Raw genomic sequence first — 18,991 nt, 5'->3', positions numbered from 1 at the left:
CCCCTAGCCCGGACCTCTGCCTTATCTCCTCCCCCCCCCACACCCCTCCATCCCGTTGATTCTCAAATGAGTAAATAAATATATAAAAGTTGGTGTTCGATGGGCAGGATAAGGAGTGGAGAGAGGGAGTCAAAAAATACATAAAAAAGAAACATGATTTATACATGCCCCTCTTTAGGCTATTTGCTGTTTTCTTAACTGCTTTATCTCCAGCATCAAAACAAGCTGTTTTCTTTCAGCCCGAATGGCAATCATGACATGAATAAAAGTAATGAAGTTTTTTGTTGTTTTTCACACACACACACACACGATTTAAGGATGTGGAGGCCCTATCCCATTTAGCCTCTTTTGTTTCAGGGCAAGCCTCAGAATGGTCGCCTCTTCCCGTTTTCAATCTCTTCCCCTCTCTTCCCCTCTCCATGCCGTTCCCATCGAGCCAGTTGTGACTGAACGTCAGACCTCGTTGCGGAGACCGTCAAACGGGCCCCGACCTCCCCATCAGTCTTCCTGATCACATGCCGCCATGACGGGGCCTCGCGACACGCGGGCCGACAGAACACAGGGAGGCACCGCGACGCGCCACTAATGCATTCCGCCTGCCACCGTATCCCACAACAAGGCCAAATATCACGCGTCTCACTTCACACGCTACTCCTACAAGAACAGCAAGGCGCACATGCACAGAGCCACGCTCCCAGTCGCACACAGACACCTCGTCTTGTTTTCGGGAGAACAGATGACTTCAAAGCGGGCGACGGGGGAAAACGCCAGGGAGCTCGGTAACTTTTTGGCGTGGGAAACTTAAATGGTGAAAAAAGCCGTGGCGTTTAGCTGGAGCTAAATAGACGTTCTGCGCGACCAGACGCACTTCATACAGTGTCCACTTGGGAGGAGCCGGGAAAAAAAAACCGGGGCAAATGTTCTCATGAAAACGACGTCAGGCACAATCACAATCGTCTGGCTAAACATAGGACTGGAGAGGCGTGGGGGGGGGGGGGGGGGGTTGGCAGGAGGGGTCAGCGTTGTGCGGTACAGTGGCCTTCACTGGAGTCACGTACAGAGTGGACTAGGACCTCTGCCAAGACTTGTAGCCATGCAGTAGTAACTTCATATTTGTTTGCGTTTTCTTCTCTTTCTCAGCCGTTCGCTCTCTCCCTCCCTCTTCCTCTCTCCCTCCCTCTCTCCCTCTCTTCCCTCCCTCTCCCCTCCCCCTCCCTCCCCTCTCTCTCTCTCTCTCTGTTTGGGGTGAAGTGGCAGTAAGCTTTATCAGATCACCAGAGTTGAGGTCTCTTTCAAACCTCTCTGTGCCGTTTTGATTCTCTGCAGCTGTGCCGACTCTTTAATCATGCGCTATCTTTTTTTTTTTCTTCGCTCCCCTTGCTCCCGCCTTGCACCCCCCCCCCCCCTCCCGCTCTTCGTCCTCCCTCCCCCTTTAACATATGTTAATTGGCTGCTTTCTGTGACAAATTACGAACGCCCGCTTTGATGAGGTCGGGTTGCGATCGTGCGGGGAGTGGAGTGCGCTGGAGTTGCCAGCCCCTCGCTGCTCCCCAAACCACCACCCACCCACCCACCCCCTCCCCACCCCCACCCACCCAACCACTCCAAACAGCCGCCCTCTAATGAGAGACTTGATCTGGGCTGGGACCTGGCGTGGTCTGGGCTGGGCCCTAGCCTGGTCTTGGTGGGGCCACTCCCACTGGTTTGGCCACTCCCACTACAGAGCTTGAGCTGTAGGTGCGCCGCACACCGCCTTTCACCCCCCCCCCCCTCACCACCACCATCTCCGCCCAAACTCCAAACCCCTACCCCCCCCCCCCCCACACACACACACACTCCTCTACAAACACACACATCCCCAAGCCCACCACGCACACACGCAACACGTACACACACGCAGAAACACACGCACACACACCTCCATCACACCTGCTACTCCTGAGGGCGCCTTTAAGGGCTGGTGGAGTTGACTAGGGCTGGGCTTCTGTGTGTGTGGCTGTAGTGTACCTTTTGGGCTCCTCAGTTTCGAAACACACACACACACACACGCTGACCCTCACGGCCCGACCCGACGTTTGCAGGATTGTTCATTGTAGGCGTTTTTTGGATCGGTACAATTAAAACAGGGATATGTTATTTAACCCCCCTACCCCGACTATATATTCTGAGCCTGTGTTGTCCATCGCAGGCAGTTTTAAATTGAAACAGCATGTTGTAGACCATAAATTATGGATGGGGGGATATTCAAACTCTGTGTGTGTCCAAGTTTACATTACTGGTGTGTGTGTGTGTGTGTGTGTAGCTGAGAGACACTGCTTGGAAACATTACACCAGCTCTGCTTAAACAAACACGAGCTGGAACAAGCGCAGTTTAATGATGCGCAACGTCAACAGGGCAACAATGCTCACCAATAATCAGGCCAATCAGCGTGCGGTCGCCGGGGCAGAGGAGAGGAACTGTGACATCACGCTAGCAGACTGAGGCACAGATCTTTCCATTCACGCCAGGGAGGGAACGAAAGAGACCGGGAGTGTCAGAAGCAGCAGCTCTCTCTCTCTCTCTCTCTCTGTCTCTCTCTCTCTCTGTCTGTATGTCTCTCTCTCTGTCAATTCAATTCAATTCAATTGGCTTTATTGGCATTAAGAAACAAATGTTCATATTGCCAAAGCAACGCTGTCTCTCTCTCTCTCTCTTTCTCTCTCTGTCTCTCTGTCTCTCTGTCTGTCTGTCTGTCTGTCTGTCTCTCTCTCTTTCTCTCTCTGTCTCTCTCTCTGTCTGTATGTCTCTCTCTCTCTGTCTCTCTGTCTCTCTCTCTCTCTGTCTGTCTCTCTCTCTCTGTCTCTTTCTCTCTCTCTCTGTCTCTTTCTCTCTCTGTCTCTCTCTGTCTCTCTGTCTGTATGTCTGTCTCTCTCTCTCTCTGTCTCTCTCTCTCTGTCTCTGTCTGTCTGTCTGTCTGTCTGTCTGTCTGTCTGTCTGTCTGTCTGTCTGTCTGTCTCTCTCTCTCTCTCTCTCTCTCTCTTTCTCTCTTGCTATGTGTCTCTCTCTGTCTCGTAGTCTCCCCTTCTCTCTTCTATCCATGGGTGTCTCTCTCCCTGTGTCTTTCTCCATCTCTCTCTCTGTTCCTCTTTATGTCTCCCCGTCTACTACAGTTCTACCCCCCCCCCCCCCCCCCCGTGGTTCTATATCTACCTCTCTCTCTCTCTTCCACCCCTCCTCTCTCCAGTCTGCGATCTAGGTTACTCGGTTTCCTAACGGAGCACGGGGACCGAGCCGCGAAAAAGAAAAAGAGAGAGAGAAAAGAAAAACCCAGAAGGTCGAATTTATGAAGGACATCCTTGTTGAAGTGTGCAACCTTCTACTTCAGTGCAAATTACCCCTCGTGCTAAGGCCGGCTCTCAGAATGAGCCTGTAGCATTCACTCAGCTCACTCCCCGCCTCGCGAATTAGACCGAAAGAAAAAAGAAAAACCGCATCACACATTCTAATGCTCCTCAAAATGAATGTTTAAAGTTGTATTTATCGTTGCTTAAGTGTGCCGGTCATCCCTGTGACACACACACACACTATTATCCCCTCACTCAGTTCTACGTAAGTGCTCTTACAGCATAGGGACCGTGTGCAAACGGCGAAGCCAAGATGAGGTTCCTCGGAGGTTAACTCAATATGCTTCGCCTCACTAGCCCCTGTGTGTTTCTGGAGACAAGGTTATGGATGAGCTCTCAATTCGCCGTGCTAAGAGGTCTACCACCAGACGATAGCCTACGGAGCGAACGGCATCGGCGGAATTTGGAATGATATCATAAAACGGTTGCGGGTTTTGTTCCGAAATGAATTGCGCAAGAATCAAACTGATTATGATGTTGCATCAGGGCTTGTGGAAATATGCTGACAGCGAGAAATGGTGTGTGTGTGTGTGCGTGTATTTGTGTGGGAGGTTCCACAAACTTCCTCATCTCTCTTTCCCTCCGTCTCTGTTGTCTCGTCCTCTCTTGGCTACGCTAAACAAAGAGAGCTACAACAACAACAACAACAACAAAAAGCGGGAAATAAAACGCAAACCGCAAGGAAATCACTTCTGGTAATTTATTTACAAATGTCAAGCATGCAAAACGGATCACACCCAATACACACACATACTGAACACAGACAGACAGATAGACAGACAGACAGACATACACTGTAGGTTCCATTGCACCCCCATGTCTGTCTGTATGATACAGACAGACATGGGGGTGCAATGGAACCTGGTGAGTAGCAAGCAAGTTGGCACCCGCCCCAGACTGTTAGCTCCGTTAGCATTAGCCTGCAGGGTTTAATTGAGGCCAGGAGGGAGCATTTAATAATTGCTGTCAGAAGATCAAATTTAATTCTCCTCTTCACAACCACTGCTGTAGGGTAGAGTGAGACAAATTGTCATCAGAGATTTCTAAGTGAACAAAGCTTTTAATTAGGCTGATTAGAATGCTCCGGCACAAGGAGGGAAAATGAGTGCGATGAAATCATCAGCAGGTCTTGTAAGCATGTTGTCTAGTGTTGTGAGGGGAGGGGGGGGGGGGTTGTGGAGGGGGGGGGGGGTGAGGGGAAAGGCGTGGGTATGTGTCTGTGACTTCACGGAACTTCATGCGGAATAGGGCCCTTCCCCCTAACCCTTAGCTTCACACACACACACACACACACCCTGCGGACATCGCTAACATCACGAGACATTGTCTACGGTGGCGGGGAGCATAATTGGGTGAATATGTCAGGACTCTGTGTGTTCTCTGTGACACGGCTCAGGGCTGAGAGCTGGAGGCGGGGTTCTCATTCTGAAGAGCGAAAGAGAGAGGGAAAGAGGGGAGGAAGAGAGACAGAGAGAGAGAAAGAGAGGGAGAGAGGGAGAGAGAGAGAGAGAAAGAGAGAGAGAGGGCCTCGTGCCGCGTCTCTCCTCCCTGCCTCGTTTTCACTCCTCGTCTCCCTCCTATTGCTGCCTCATCAAGTGTGTTGGTTTCCAACATCAGCTACATTAGGCAAATAAGCCCTTTCAAAGCACACTGATAATGAAAGACTTATGGTGTGAACGCGAGAGAGCGTCTGTGATCGCGCGTGCCCAGTGCGCGTGCGCGCGTGGCTGTGCATGCGCGCAAGTGGGTTTGTGTCCACGTGTGTGTGTGTGTGTATTTGTGCGCGCTTTCTGTTCCACTCCGCCGTGTGTTTCTCTAAGTGAGGGTTGCACCTGGGCCGCGTGCCGCAGCGCGAGAACGTGATAGCAGACAGTGGAAGGTGGGCCTGGTCGCACCTCCAGCTGATGTGTAAACTGCAGTTTAACAGTGGGGGAGGGGAGCAGCAGAGAGAGAGAGAGAGAGAGAGAGAGAGATGAACAGGTAACAGATGAGCAAGGCAGGCAGGTGAAGAGAGAGAGAGAGGAATAGAAAGAGATTTCATAAGTTCAGCTGGCGTCATGTGGCGTCGGGCTGCTTTCACTACCACAACCTCAACCGCTTCCACGTCTAAACATTCCCTCCACCCTCGTGGGTCCTCCCCCCGGCCTCGCCCGGGCCTCACCTGGGCCTCGCCCCCCCCCCACCCCGGGGGTGGAGGAGCTGTGTTTCCACGAAGGAGAGCGACAATTTGACTGGGCGTGTCAGTCTGTCTGTCTCCTGCCACGGAAATACTGAGTGTTTGTAATGATTCATCCAAACGTTGGTTTCTTCAGTTTGTTCTCTTCTCCTTTCTGATGTTTCTTTTCCATCCAGGGTCCGGCGGTAGCCTTGGCCTGCTGATGTCACAACGCTGGTTTATTGTTTTTGAAAAAAAAGAAAGAAAAAGGTTTTACCCTGACGACCACACGTTGAATGATATTGGGAATGATGAGTGTGACCCCGACCATATTGGCCCCTGAGGTGGTGTAACCCAGTAGAGGGTCAATGGGGTCCCCACACAAAAGCTATCTCTCTCTCTCTCTCTCTCTCTCTCTCTCTCTCTCTCTCTCTCTCTCTCTCTCTCTCTCTCTCTCTCTCTCTCTCTCTCTCTCTCTCTCTCTCTCTCTCTCTCTCTCTCTCTCTCTCTCTCTCTGTCTCTCTCTCTCTGTCATCTTCTATCTCACCCTCTCTCTCCCTCACACTCGCAGTCTCTCTCTCTTTCCCACTTCCTCATATTTGTCTCTGCAGCTGCAATTTCGCAGCCCTTGGCCTCCTTTCAAATTCGGAAGGGTTGGGTGTAGGAGGGTGTGTGTGTGTGGGAGGGGGGGGGAGGCGTAGACGCATCGTTTCAAGTCCCTTCGTCCTTGGGGGGGGGGGGCGGCAGCAGGCTAGGGGGGAGAGAGACGACTCTCACCTGTCTCTGTTCCCGGGCTCTGACGGATGGTTACCTGTCTCCACGGCGGGCCCTCTGAAGGACCCAGGGCTCTCTGCCGCATGCCCGGCGCTGAGTGAGCGCTGCAGCTGTCCACATGAGCGCCAGCCCTCCCCCCTCCAACCGCCAACACCCCCCACCCCCCCCCTCCTCCCTTGCCAGGCCAGAGCAGTACAGTAAGCAGCTCAATTGTACGAAATAATTACCCTGCAATCTTACAGTCCTCCTCCCCCCCCCCCCCCCCCCCAGACTCATACAAGTGACAGAGTTATGATGGCTGTGTATTATTTCTCTCAAGACTCGGGTGAAATGAAAAAAGGAGCCCACTGTGAGCTGAGTAGGTTACCCTGGTCTCCCTATTTGAAAACCATGGCGACATAGTGCACTTGCGGGAAATGCACCGCCGAGTTTGACTGATTGGGAGAATCTCACCATTGACTGAAGTGAAATGAGACCCGACCTGTTCACACGATTCTCCGACAAAAAGCATCCGTATTAAGATGCATTTTACATAATACAAAGGCCTGTCCTTCTTTGTGTTGATGTCAAAAGGAAAATATACATATAAGAATTATTTTTAGACAGGTTTTGTTTTTTTTGTTTTTTTTGCATACAAGCATACAAGCTGACACATGGGAAAGTAAATGGACACATCAGTTTCGCAGCATGGCTCCCCCTTCCACTACCTTCCACTTTGAAGGGCTCCTTTTTCCGGCAGTGTTACAAATGCAGTTTAGTTTAGTGATGTCAAGTTTAGTGACGTTCACCCAATTAGCATTCCAGATTTTGGAAGGATTTCATATGAAAGGGACCCATTGAACTCCTAATGTAGAAATCAAATATGAATTTCTACTACGATTTAATTCGATTCAGATTCACCCAAGACTGCCACCTAAGAATGCACTTCATCAATTATTTAAAACGTGTATCGTCTTTCATTCCAACATCCCCTGGGTTGTTCCTGTTTTTCCACACCCCAAAGGGTTGTCCAACTGTCATATCCGACGACAGAGAAATCACAGAAAACACTCTCTGTTCAGGTTTTACAATCGCAAAGATATGTCCTGTTGCGTCACGTCGAAATCCACATTGTGGCGGCGGGGTTGTGGTGTAAGTGGAGAGCTTATTCTGTCCATTGACATTTCACTCCTGAAATCAAACGACTCCTCTCAGAGTCGACGGGATGGGTCGAAACCGACTTTTCCCAGCGAGGAGGCGGAGTCACAAGGCCGGATGAACACTCGCCGTAAACAGACACAACGTTCTATCCATCGATGCAGCCCCTTGTTGTCCTCTTGTGTTTTGGTTGAGGGAGAGCGGGTGGGAGTTTTGGTTCCTATTATGTGCCCTCTGGAGCAGTTTGGGGAAGGAAGCCCCTTTACCCCTTTGATTGTCTGTTGCTGCTGAGGTCACATCCTTCCGCTGAGTGTGTGTTTCCTGTCGTTCTGTCCTCCCAAGGTCCTGAGGGGGGAGTCCGGAGAGGGCCAGGAGGGTGGGATGGAGTGTGGGGGGAGGGGCCTGTGGATGAGAGGGTGCGGAGGGGTGGCGGTTAGGACGTTGAGATGTTGGAGGAGTGGGGACATCGTGGGTAGTTGCTCTGTAATGATTCACCTGTTCTATTACGACAGCCTGGCCCCAAAAAGGTGTTTGGCAGAGTCGCTGGTTCCATCTTTTCCACATGTCTGACGACTTGATGCAGGTTTGGAAATAGAATTTCCGAGAACATGTCTCCTGTCTGCTAATGATCCAACTGAACTGTGAGTTAATAGGCAGAGACAGGAAGAAAATGGGGATAACACTCTTACCCACACACGCACGCACGCACGCGCGTCCACACACACACACACACACCCTCATACACACTCACCCGCCCACCCCCAAAAAACGCACACACGCACGCAAGCACACCAAAAGCCTCCAATTTGGAAGTTTAACCGGAAAGCGCAAAAAAAAAGGCAGAAAGTCGGAGGGCTTGAATACATTATAGCGTGATACCCTGGTATCACACTAATCCCAGATGTACATTCCGCTAATCTCTTTAGCTGCTAACGTGTTAAATTAGCCCTAATATCTATCTGGAGTGCTTCCCTTTCACGGGGGCCCACCTACGAGTGGGCTAGCACCCAGGTTTAGGTCACTCTCCCCCCCCCCCTTTCCCTGTAATCAGAGGACGTTATGTGTGTGTGGAGGGGTGAGGAGACGGAGGAAATGGGGGGAGCGAGCGGTGGCCTTTCGTCACCGTGCCTATCTCTGTGTGACAGACGGGGAGCGACGTGCCAGTCTGAGGAGTCACTGCCTGTAATGACATTAGAGACACAACGAGACCCAGTACAGACAGACAAACAGACTCTATCCCTGGCCACTGATCTCGTTGTCCCCCCCCCCCCCCCGTCCTCTCGTCCCCACCCCTCCACTCTCCTCTTCAGTCCTTCCATCGCTTCTCCTCTCATCTCTCCGTCTCCGCCCCGTCCCCGTTGCGGATAAACGGCTGCACCGCCACCTCCACGCCCCCTCTCAAAGACGGCGTTCGCAGGCGACGCGGACGCTCCCGCCCCGAGACGGCGGCGCGCATATTTTCGGATTGTTCCGGAAAACGGTATTAAAGCCATTTTTTTTTCTCCCCCCCCTTCCTCTTTAAGGAAATGGGAGTTTATTTAAAAAAGAGAGAGGGTTTATTTAATGGACCATACACCTCCTAAAAGGTTTACTTACAGCGGCGTAATATGTTATTTCAAATCCTCACGACCGCATTTCCTATGAGGATAGTGGATACCGGCCCCTCCTTTTTAGTTATTTTTCTTTTTGGGACACATGCTACCAAATGTGTTGCAGATGTGCGGTGCGCAGAATCAGCGCGTCCTGCTCCGGAGGTGGGGCTTCTAGGAAAAACGCCACCCATCCCGGCATGACAAATCGCCTCGCCCCCATTCCCGGCAACATGGCTCGGAACCGGGTTCGAGAAGCAACGTGTACGTTTACCCCGTCGACAGGACTGCACAGTGCGCGCCATGAAGACAGGCCCCGTGACGACTCCGATTGTTCCCCCGTCACTCCCCGAATGCGGGAGCGATCGCTTGAATATCGGAAACAACCCCGATCTCGGAGTGAAAGACCATATTCATCTCGCCACCCCTCTCTATTACTCCTCTCTCTCGCTCTCTCTCTCTCTCTTACTCTCCTTCTCTCTGTCTTTCTTCACTCGCTCTCGTTCACAAAAGCCTTGATTTGCACCGTGCAGCTGTCTTTCAAAGAGAGGAATTAGAGATGGGAACGAAGCTAGATAATGTTCCTCCCTTTCAACTCCCCCCCCCCTCTCTCTCTCTCTCTCTCTCTCTCTCTCTCTCTCTCTCTCTCTCCCTCTCTCCCTTCCTCTCTCCCTCTTCAGTAGCACAGTCCTCTGTGTCCTCAATGACAAAGCCACATGAACAAGCAGCCGTGTAGGATCCGTGCAGCCGCAGTGTGTCTGCCAGGGACAGGAACAGGAGCAGGGGCCGGCGTGCTGCGCGTTCGCTTTTCGGTGGCTGAACACTGGGGAGAGGGGCGACCTAGAATCGGGCGCACGCGCCGAGCGTGCGTGTTCCCGTCGCCCTCCCGTCTCCACTTTGGAGAGGAGGAGAGAACGAAAAGCAGAGGTAGAGGGGAGAGAGGGAGTGTGTGTGTGTGTGTGTGGGGGTAGAGGATACAAGGTACAGTAGGAGAGAGAGAGATGAAGAAATAGAGTCCTCATTAGATGCATGTGCTGAATCTCCTCTTCTCTCCACCCTTCCCTCCCTTTCTCCCTCTCTCGGTCTTCCTCCGTCTGTTTAACAGATGGGAGGGTCGTGGGTAGAGCTTTTCCCCCTCCCCCAGGAGAGGCCTGGTGCCTGTTCAAAGATCTCTCTCTCTCTCTCTTCAGTCCATCCTCCTGGCCGTTCTCTTCTCCTCTCGGCTTTTTGAGCCCGAGTACCTCTATTAATTCTCTCTCTCTCTGTCTCCCTCTCTAACTCTCACTCTGTCTCTCTCTCTCCCTCTTTCCCTCTCTCCTTGTCCACCCCTCACTCTCTGTCCGTGTGCCCTCCCCCCCCAACATCGACCCACACACCAGCCCCCTGTTCTAGCTGCCACACGGGCGCGAGCAGAGACACTCCAGTAGACCCCGAGCAGAAGGAGGAGACAAACCGACAAGATACCTCTGGGTCTCACCTTCCCCATGCTGCTCTCTCCATATGTTTTGTGTGGAATTGCGGAATTGGCTCGTTGTGGCGGACGAAGCTTGTCAGTTGTCTCTCACTCTTTCGGTATTCCTCTGTCTCTCTGTGTCTCTCTGTGTCTCTCTCTTCTCTCTCTCTCTCTCTCTCTCTCTCTCTCTCTCTCTCTCTCTCTCTCTCTCTCTCTCTCTCTCTCTCTCTCTCTCTCTCTCTCTCTCTTCTCTCTTCGTCTCCACTCACAACCTTTTAGTGCGCTCCAAAGGCCAAGCATGGGGCTCCTGGTTGTGTGAGTCTGTCCAAGCTCGTCGCTGGGGCGACTCTGAATCCAGCAAACACAAAGCCCCAGAGGGCTTCGCTGGATTGTGCCTCTCTGCGGTGAACATGTCAGGGTGGGGGGGGGGGTGTCACGCTCACCAACCAACCACACGTTGGCAGGGGGAGAGAAGAGTAGCGGGAGAGGAGGAGGGCGGGTGTGTGTGCGGGGGTGGTGGGGAGGGGGAGAGGGGAGGGGAGGGGTGTGCGTGTGATGGTGGGGGGCGGGGGGAGGGGGGAGGGGGGGGGGGAATCACAGACACCGTGTCTTACCTCAGGCAGTGTTTGGTGCTGGAGCCAAAGCCGGGATTAAATGTTCAGGACATGGGCTTAGTCTTACTGTTTGTGTTACGTAAGCCAAAGGTGTTGGCCTGTCTGGTTGACATTGAGAGACTGAGCAGTGAGGGAACTGGAGGGAGACGGCTGGGGGCTGGAGGCTGTCAGCCCGGGGCCAGAGGCTGGACCCTCTTGGGGTAGGAGGCTGGAGAGATAGGGGTGGAGGGACTCTGGGTGGTGACACCTCCCCTGACAGAGTGACAGAGGGACTCAGGGTCGCGGAGACCCAGAGAGGTGGTGCCCCCGTCTGGGGCGGAGAGCAAACAGATATATCTGACAGACAGTCGGGCGCTTTTTTATGACGTGGTTGGATGCCATGTTTTTTGTTGTTGTTTGCCTCTGTGTCAGATGCTTGAAGTGTTCTCCTTGGTCCTGTCGTGTTGTGGCGTCAGGGTTATAACACAGTTCGCAGTGCCGCTCCACGCCGTTATCAGACAGGGACAGTTTTATCACCAGGTTGTGAAGATGCCCACGCCTCGTTAGTCTGTGACGTTGACTGTACTAAACTCACCCACGTCAAAGTTTCGAAAACAAATCTGGGTAAATGAGTTCACGCACTTTGATGATATACCGGTGTGCAAGCTCTTCAAACAAGATGTTCCTAGCAGACAACGAGACAAGCTGTAGACAATTACAGGCACCGGGCTAGGAGATCCAACTGGCTGGATTACATTTGGCTCTGTCTCTCAGAGCGATCGTCGCTAAAGATACCAAGGAGCCAGCCAGTGTCACACCTCCCCCCCACACACACACTCACACACACACACACCCACACGAACAGGTGTTTGCAGGCGCTTTGAGTTCCCCTCCTCTCCCTGCTGAATCACAGTGAAATCAGATAGCCCCTTGCAGGTATTAGGAGCCGGGCCCAGCCGTGCACCCGACTGCATGTGTGGCCGCTCTTATCCATTATCAATGTCTTCCGCTCGGGCTTGGGGGTCAAACGGAGGAGGGGAGGTTTACCTCGCTGGAGTAAGCCTAGCTCTTTCCAACTCCATTAGCTCTGGATGTGTATGGATCCAGGTAGGAGGAAGATCAAATACAAGAAAAGGCATATATGAGGGAGAAAAAAAAATGGTGGGGGGGGGGGTATTTCTGTGTGTTTGTGCGCGCGCGCGTGTGTTTGAGAGAGAGAGTGACATGTCTTTTGGTGATGTCTTCTCTCGCATCAACGTCTCAGTTTGCGCTGCCAGGTGCTGGAAATCTGGTTCAGAGAGGAGAAGAAGAAGAAGAAGAAGAAGAGAAGGGAGGAGAGAGAAAAAAGGCAGATAGATGGAAGATGTTTTTTTACTTTTTTTTTTTTTTTTTGGGGGGGGGGCGTGACTTTTTTTTTCTTTTTCATGCGATGCCGTTGACAGCTCTCTCCTGCATTGAACTGAGCTTAAATAATGGGATTCTCATTTGCATAACGAGGGCCGTTATCACCTCTACTGTCAAAAGAAAACACAACAACAGTTCTTTTGCTCCTCCCTGAGATAGATTGGGTTGGCCTACTTTAGCACTCCAGAGAGATGCACCAGAGCTCTGGCTTACACACACACACACACACACACACCCTCCATCTCTCACGCTCTGGTCAGCACAGTCGACACACACACCCTTACACACATGCACGCACACCCTTGCGCACCCTTGCAAACACATGCCCACACACAAACACAAATATACATGGCACACATGTCGCGTCCAGCTGTTACAATCCTTGTGTTCATGTCCTTGATGGAATTTAGTTTGATTTCCATTGTAAAAATGTACTAAATATCCATGTTTCTAAAGGTCGCTGTCTCTTCAGTTTCGTCGCAACGAGGAAGGACTTGGTTTTGTGCCTCCAATCTTCTACCCCATGTCTGCCATTTTGGAGAACGTGTTGGAGGTAGACTAGTTGTGTCGTGCCTGGCAGTGTCTCTGTCAACACTGCTGTTTTTCGGGCGGGAACAAAATGTATTTCTCTGGCTAGAGGTAATGTTACACTGTTGGTGATTAGAGCGTTTAAGTTAGCGGCACTTCCAAAACACTGTCAAACTCTCTGTGAAGGAGGCGAGATGCTGACAGCGCTGTCTCTCCTCATACTCTGCACAGGAAAAAACGCTACAGCTGATTTGCATGATATCGACAGTGAAAAACACGGCGCTCTCACAACATGTTGACAGATCCTTTGTCTTTCGTAGACCTCCCTTGTGGCTGCCTCCGTGCAACTTTTTTCCTATGATATATTTTTTTCTTCTGCCTACTTCAGTTTTTTTTTTTTTTTTCGCCGTATTTTATTTCGCTCAACGCTCATCCTCCGTCTCTCTCTCTCTTTCTCTCGCCCCCCCCCCCCGCTCCCCCCGATCTCTCCGCCTCTCCTTCTTGCAGGTACGGATGCTGGAATCGTCGAATTGATAGGAGAAAGTCAAGAGAAGAGAGAGAAGAGAGCGAGAGAGAGAGCGAGCGAGCGACAGAGAGCGGCGCAGGAGGAACGACGCAGAGAGGAAGAGCGAGAGGAAGGCAGGAAGCGGCAAGTTCTCACGGGCGAGGAGAGAAGGACGACAAGGGGACGATGGGGAGGAAAAAGATTCAGATCACGCGGATTATGGACGAACGCAACAGACAGGTGAGGCCCCGCGGCGGGGGGGGGGGGTGGAAGGGGAGGATGGAGGGGCGGAGAGGAGAAGAGGAGGCCAGGGGTCATGGGAACACCTCGACGAAGGCCCGCCCTCCCAGCGAGGGAGGGAGGCGGTGTCAGAGAACGGTTCACCTCGAGCCTCGTTTGGGTGGGGGTGAAGGAGGCAGAGGTGAGGACTGCAGCTGGGGAATGAGGGGAGTTCCCGGGGGCTCTTTTGGAGGGCGGCGGGTCGGAGGGGGTGTGCACGTTAAGTCTGGAGGTGTTTTTTGTTTTGTTTTCAGCAACTCAAATTGAGGTGGTTTGCCCCAGGTGAGGTCAGGGCGGGAGGTGAACACAGGAGGGAGGTGGGGGCAGTTACTGGTTGTTTACCTCAAACCCAACCGCCATGTCCCGGGGGGGCCGGCAACACACAGTGGCGTCGCCGGCACACACTCTCTCACTAACACACCCGCTCCAGCACAGGGCAGTGGAATATTACTTTAGCGAGCGAGGAGGGGTGGAAGGGGGGGTTTGGTGGAGGGTGGGCGAAAACACAAACAAACAGGCAAACAGAGACGGGGTAGCTCCGAAGGTGGCACGTACCACAGTCAGGCTCTGTAGGGTGCGGCTGAGGGAGGAGGGTGTGTGTGTTGTGTGTGTGAGGAGGGCAAGAGGGGGAGGGGCAGATACACTGGAGACTCCAAGTCGTTCCCCCCCCCCGAAGGCACCCGTCAGAAACGAGACTCGGCGCACGTTTGACGCGGCCGCGCCGCCGTAGCTTTAGCGCAGCCTCACCTCCAGCCCTCCGCCCGGGCTCAGGACGGACGGGACTGCCAACCCCCCCCAGACAGATCGTCCTTTCCAAACAGCTGGTTCAGTTTGGGGCCTGTCCTCGGTGAAGAGTGATGAGGCCTCAGCCCAGATCCAGGACCTCCTAGCAGGAAGGAGAAAGAGGCAGACCTCTCCTCGCCCCCAGGCCCACAATCAATCACTTCCTATGGCTCCTATCGCCGGCCAAACTCTCAGCTATCTGTCACCCCCCCCGATTGGATCCATACACAGCTAATGTGCCTCCAGATCACAGGTTTTACACACACAAGTGCACACACACACACACATGCTATTTACTCCTTAAAGTCTTGAGAGTAAATGGTTATAACCCACAGTCCATTTTGCCTGTCATTCCCCTTTGGTTGACACAATGATATCTCAGCACAAACACGACCATTTGGCTGTCGTCGCAACGCCTTTGTTGGGTGACACAGAAAGGTGCTCGAAAATCAATCGGTCGTCTCCCGTGGTAAGTGGAAGAATAGGTCCTCTCGCGGCCAGCCAACGGTTGCAGACAAGCGTCTGGAACGAGCAATGGGGGGGGGGGGCGGGGTGAGGGGGTGCAGGAGATGATAGATAAGTGGGGAGAGGAGCAGGGGGAAGGATGGCTGTTCAATGACTGAGCTCACTTATTTCATACCCGTGACCCCCACCCCCCCTCCCCTCCCCGCCACCACCAGCCCTCCCTTTCCCCAAATCAGTCATAGTTGTTCAGCTGCGTAACAGGTTGGTCGAGAGTCACGACTGAGGTCAAGAAAGAAGAGAGAGAGAGAGAGAGAGAGAGAGAGAGAGAGAGAGAGAGAGAGAGAGAGAGAGAGAGAGAGAGAGAGGAGAGAGAGACAGGAGAGAGAGAGAGAGAGAGAGAGAGAGAGAGAGAGACAGGAGAGAGAGGGCACGAGTGCTGGGTGGAGGGGGGGGGGGGGTGGTGGTATCACGTTGCACACCAGCGCCCACACTTCCTGCAGGCTTGTCATCCCAGCCCCTCTCCGCGCCCCACCGCAGGACCGGGCTCTCCGCTCGCACCCGGCACTCCGGCTCCTGAGGAGGAGAGAGGGAGGCAGGAAGGACACCTGGGGTGGGGGGGGGGAATCAATGCCTGAGATATCCGGGCTTCGCTTACAAGGAGAGGGACAGGGGGACTGTGCGCGGAGAGAGGGAGTGAGACCATAGGGGGGTGAGGAGAGGTAGCTTGATGCATTCGGAGGGGATCACAGATAAAGAAGTGATTCATTTCACGTGATGGCAATGACCCCCCCGTCACGTTTCACCAATCACGTGTTTTGTTCAGGACTGGATGGCACTGTTGGTCGTTCAACTACAGACCTCGCTCAAATGACATCATCCCCCTTTTAAGCTCTTTACAAAGCTTTGGGGAAGAGCATCACAAGACAAAGACAATCTGCCGCGCAAAGAGCGAGTCTCTCCTCCTCCCTTCGGTTTGATTTTGTCTAAGCGGCGGCTCGGCCCTTGCATATTTTCACTTCCTCCTTGAGGAAACCTCCCAGCGCCGAAAGCAAAATAAACATGAGAGGAGTCGGTGTGGCCTACCTTTCAGACCCCACATTTCTTCAAATGTTTCTTTCTGCGGCCTTCCGCTCTTCCAGAACAGTTTCGCAAGCCGTCTGGGCCCAAACTCGAAACTCTCCGCTTTTCCCGAATTGTCCTCTTCATAATCCCCTCGAACCCGGCCTAGTCGAAATCCCTCGAAAAACCCGCGGGGTTTCACTTTCGAGTCGCGTCGCCCTCCGCGGGAGACTCCTGTGTGGCCTGACATCCGTCCGACATCCCCTCCTGCGGTCGGTCGTTGAGTGGCGCTGCCGCCGGCGTGTACTCCTGTCAGCGCCGCCTCCTTCGCCACCCAGCGGCCTTCTCCCCCCTAGCCTCGCTCCGGCGCCATCGGCGCGGGGCACGTGGGGGTGGGGGGGGCTGGCCCTCTCCCTCTCTCTGGGCGGCCACTTCAGGTTGCCACCCCCCCCAGGCCCCAAAACACTTCCCCAGAGCAGGGGCACAGGGGCCGGGCCTCCCTGGCGTTGACTGGCTGCCCGGAGCACTGGACAGAGGGCGGCAGTGTGCAATCCCTGGCTCCCTGCCTCCCCGCCACTCAGAGCCCTCTCCTAGCCATCGGCACATGAAAGGACCCCCTGTGCCATAGCACACACACACACACATACACATGGCACAGACAGAGAGGAGAGTCACGGTCACACACACTCGCACACACACTGCCACGCACATTGCCCAGATACACGTTTTTTGGACACAGCCAGTCCGACAGATTAGTCACTCTTAGATTTGCCTACTGAAGCATGTGTGTAGACACAGTCGTGAATACATAAACACACCGATAAGCACAGCTATCATTTCAGAGCGCGAGCCATCTTGGTTTCAAGCTCATTGGTTGGAAACGAACACTATATAGAGTGACGTGCCCGTCCAGATTTTACAGGCTTCATCTAGAGGTTTCTGTGTGCATGTGTCCGGCTGGGTGACATGGGGGTAGAGCCTCGCGGAGGGGGTCAAAGGTTAAACATGGATGAGGTCAACAGTCACGGGACACTGACGTCTCTCCATCCGCCGGGAGGGTGTGTGTGTGTGTGCTCAGAGGAGAGGCGCGGCGCTTTCCCCCACGGAAAGCGCCTCTCCTCGTCTCTCCAATCAACAGTGGCGGAGCGCACGAACGTGCGAGCAAAATTAACAGCAGGGAAATAACGAGGCCCTTCGGGGATCTTCTCACCCCTGCACTCTCGCCTCGCTTCCTTTGTCTCCCACCTTTTTGGTGTGTGTTTGCGTTTTTTTTTCTTCTTCTTGTCTTCATTTGCGTGTGATCGTTATCTCAGTGAGCGAAAGCTCCTGTGTCTGCATGCAAATCCCAGAGATACCTCTCACTCAGAGATACCTTGACCCAGTGAGATACCTTGAACCCAGAGATACCTCTCACCCAGAGATACCTTGACCCAGTGAGATACCTTGAACCCAGAGATACCTTGAACCCAGAGATACCTTGAACCCAGTGATACCTCTCATCCAGACAGGGCTCACTAAGTGCTCTGTTTTTCTCTCCTTTCGGGCATCTACACTGTTTGGACTCCTCTGTTCTGCCGTGTTTGGCTTTCTTCATTCCTACGCCTCCTTCCTCCTCCTTTGATCTCTGTCCCCAACTGATCATTTCGCTCATGTTTCAATCCTTGTTTTTCTTCTTTTGACTTCTTTCTACTTGAGTTTTGTTCTAAAAGTTGTCCTTCCAGCTCGGTGAATGAGAGCAAACGTTATTTATGGTAAGTCTTGCCACGACTCAGCCAACCCCATATTTTAGTCTTCGGACATATCACTTTCCACTTGTGGTTTCTACAACCTAAACAGGAACAAATAAAACGGACCTAAACTGGCACATTAGGGGTTTTCACACAAACTAACCCCAGGATCTCACTCAATCGTTGATAGTTATTGCGTGTTTAGAATGTAGAACTGCGTTAGTCTTCCCAACATTGTGTACTGTGCGCGCGTATGTATGTGTGTGTATGTGTATGTGTGTGTGTGTGTGTGTGTTGGAGGGGTCAGGCAAGCACAGGGTGAGCTAGAGAGGAGCCTGTGTTCTGCCTGTTTCAGCAGCACAGGGGGAAAGTTGAGGCCTCGGTCTGGGGACTGCTCGCTCGTTCCTTTCTGTGTGAGCCCCATCTCTTCCTGCTTGAAGTCCCTGACAATGGGACGAGTGTTTGTCACAGGACTAGCTAACGTGTGTGTGTGTGTGTGTGTGTGTAGTCCCTGTCTCCTCCTGTGCCCCCCCGGGGAAGCGTGGCCTAGGGAGGAGGAGGGGAAGGAGAAGCGAAGCCATTGTGAAGGGGAAGCCACCGGGCGCTTCCTGTTATGAGAGGAAATGCATACAAATGTGCTTCCTGTCCCCCCCCCCCCAGCCCTCCAACCTCCCTCCTCCCACTTGCAGGGGCAGAGAATCAGTCATTCGCAAAGCCTTTTAGTTTTGCTTTTTGACTTTTCTTGACCGGGGGAGTTGCGACGTCTCGTCGGTTCTATTTGCTGTTAAATAAACATGTATGTTTTTTTGGGGGGTTAATCTTGACTATCTACTCAGAGAGCAGAGAGGGAATGAATATGTACATGTAGTGATGGTAGAACCTATGATAAGAACACACACACTCTCTAAAAGACACACACAACTCCCATCCAAATCACACACAAGCACTAAGAACATCAAAGTGCTGAGTTAGAACTGAAACAATGAGTCTACATACGAACAGCGAGATAGTCATCGCATAAAGCATTCCCTCACAAACACTCACTCACACACACTCACTCACTGACGCGCACACACACACACGTCAGAACACAGATCACAGTTGCCCTTGTTTCAACCCATAATCCGCGCTTGACTATCATCTATGATCTTGTTAA

The 18,991-nt window shown here is 52.8% G+C and overlaps 1 protein-coding gene across 1 annotated transcript in view; it reads left to right on the top strand.

Moving 5' to 3' along the window:
* Positions 1–18,991, top strand: part of mef2cb (myocyte enhancer factor 2cb) — a 71,746-nt gene that overhangs the window by 21,845 nt on the left and 30,910 nt on the right. The window contains 1 exon segment of the mRNA XM_084690185.1: positions 13,525–13,762. Within this exon segment, the coding sequence (XP_084546311.1) occupies positions 13,709–13,762 (54 nt within the window). The 5' untranslated portion in view covers positions 13,525–13,708.

The sequence above is a fragment of the Hypomesus nipponensis genome, chromosome 24 (assembly GCF_054491055.1).
Source record: "Hypomesus nipponensis isolate SF chromosome 24, ASM5449105v1, whole genome shotgun sequence".
NCBI classification, from domain to species: Eukaryota; Metazoa; Chordata; class Actinopteri; order Osmeriformes; family Osmeridae; genus Hypomesus; species Hypomesus nipponensis.
The sequence above is the reverse complement of the archived record's forward strand: the minus strand, read 5'-3'. Positions and strand labels throughout refer to the sequence as shown.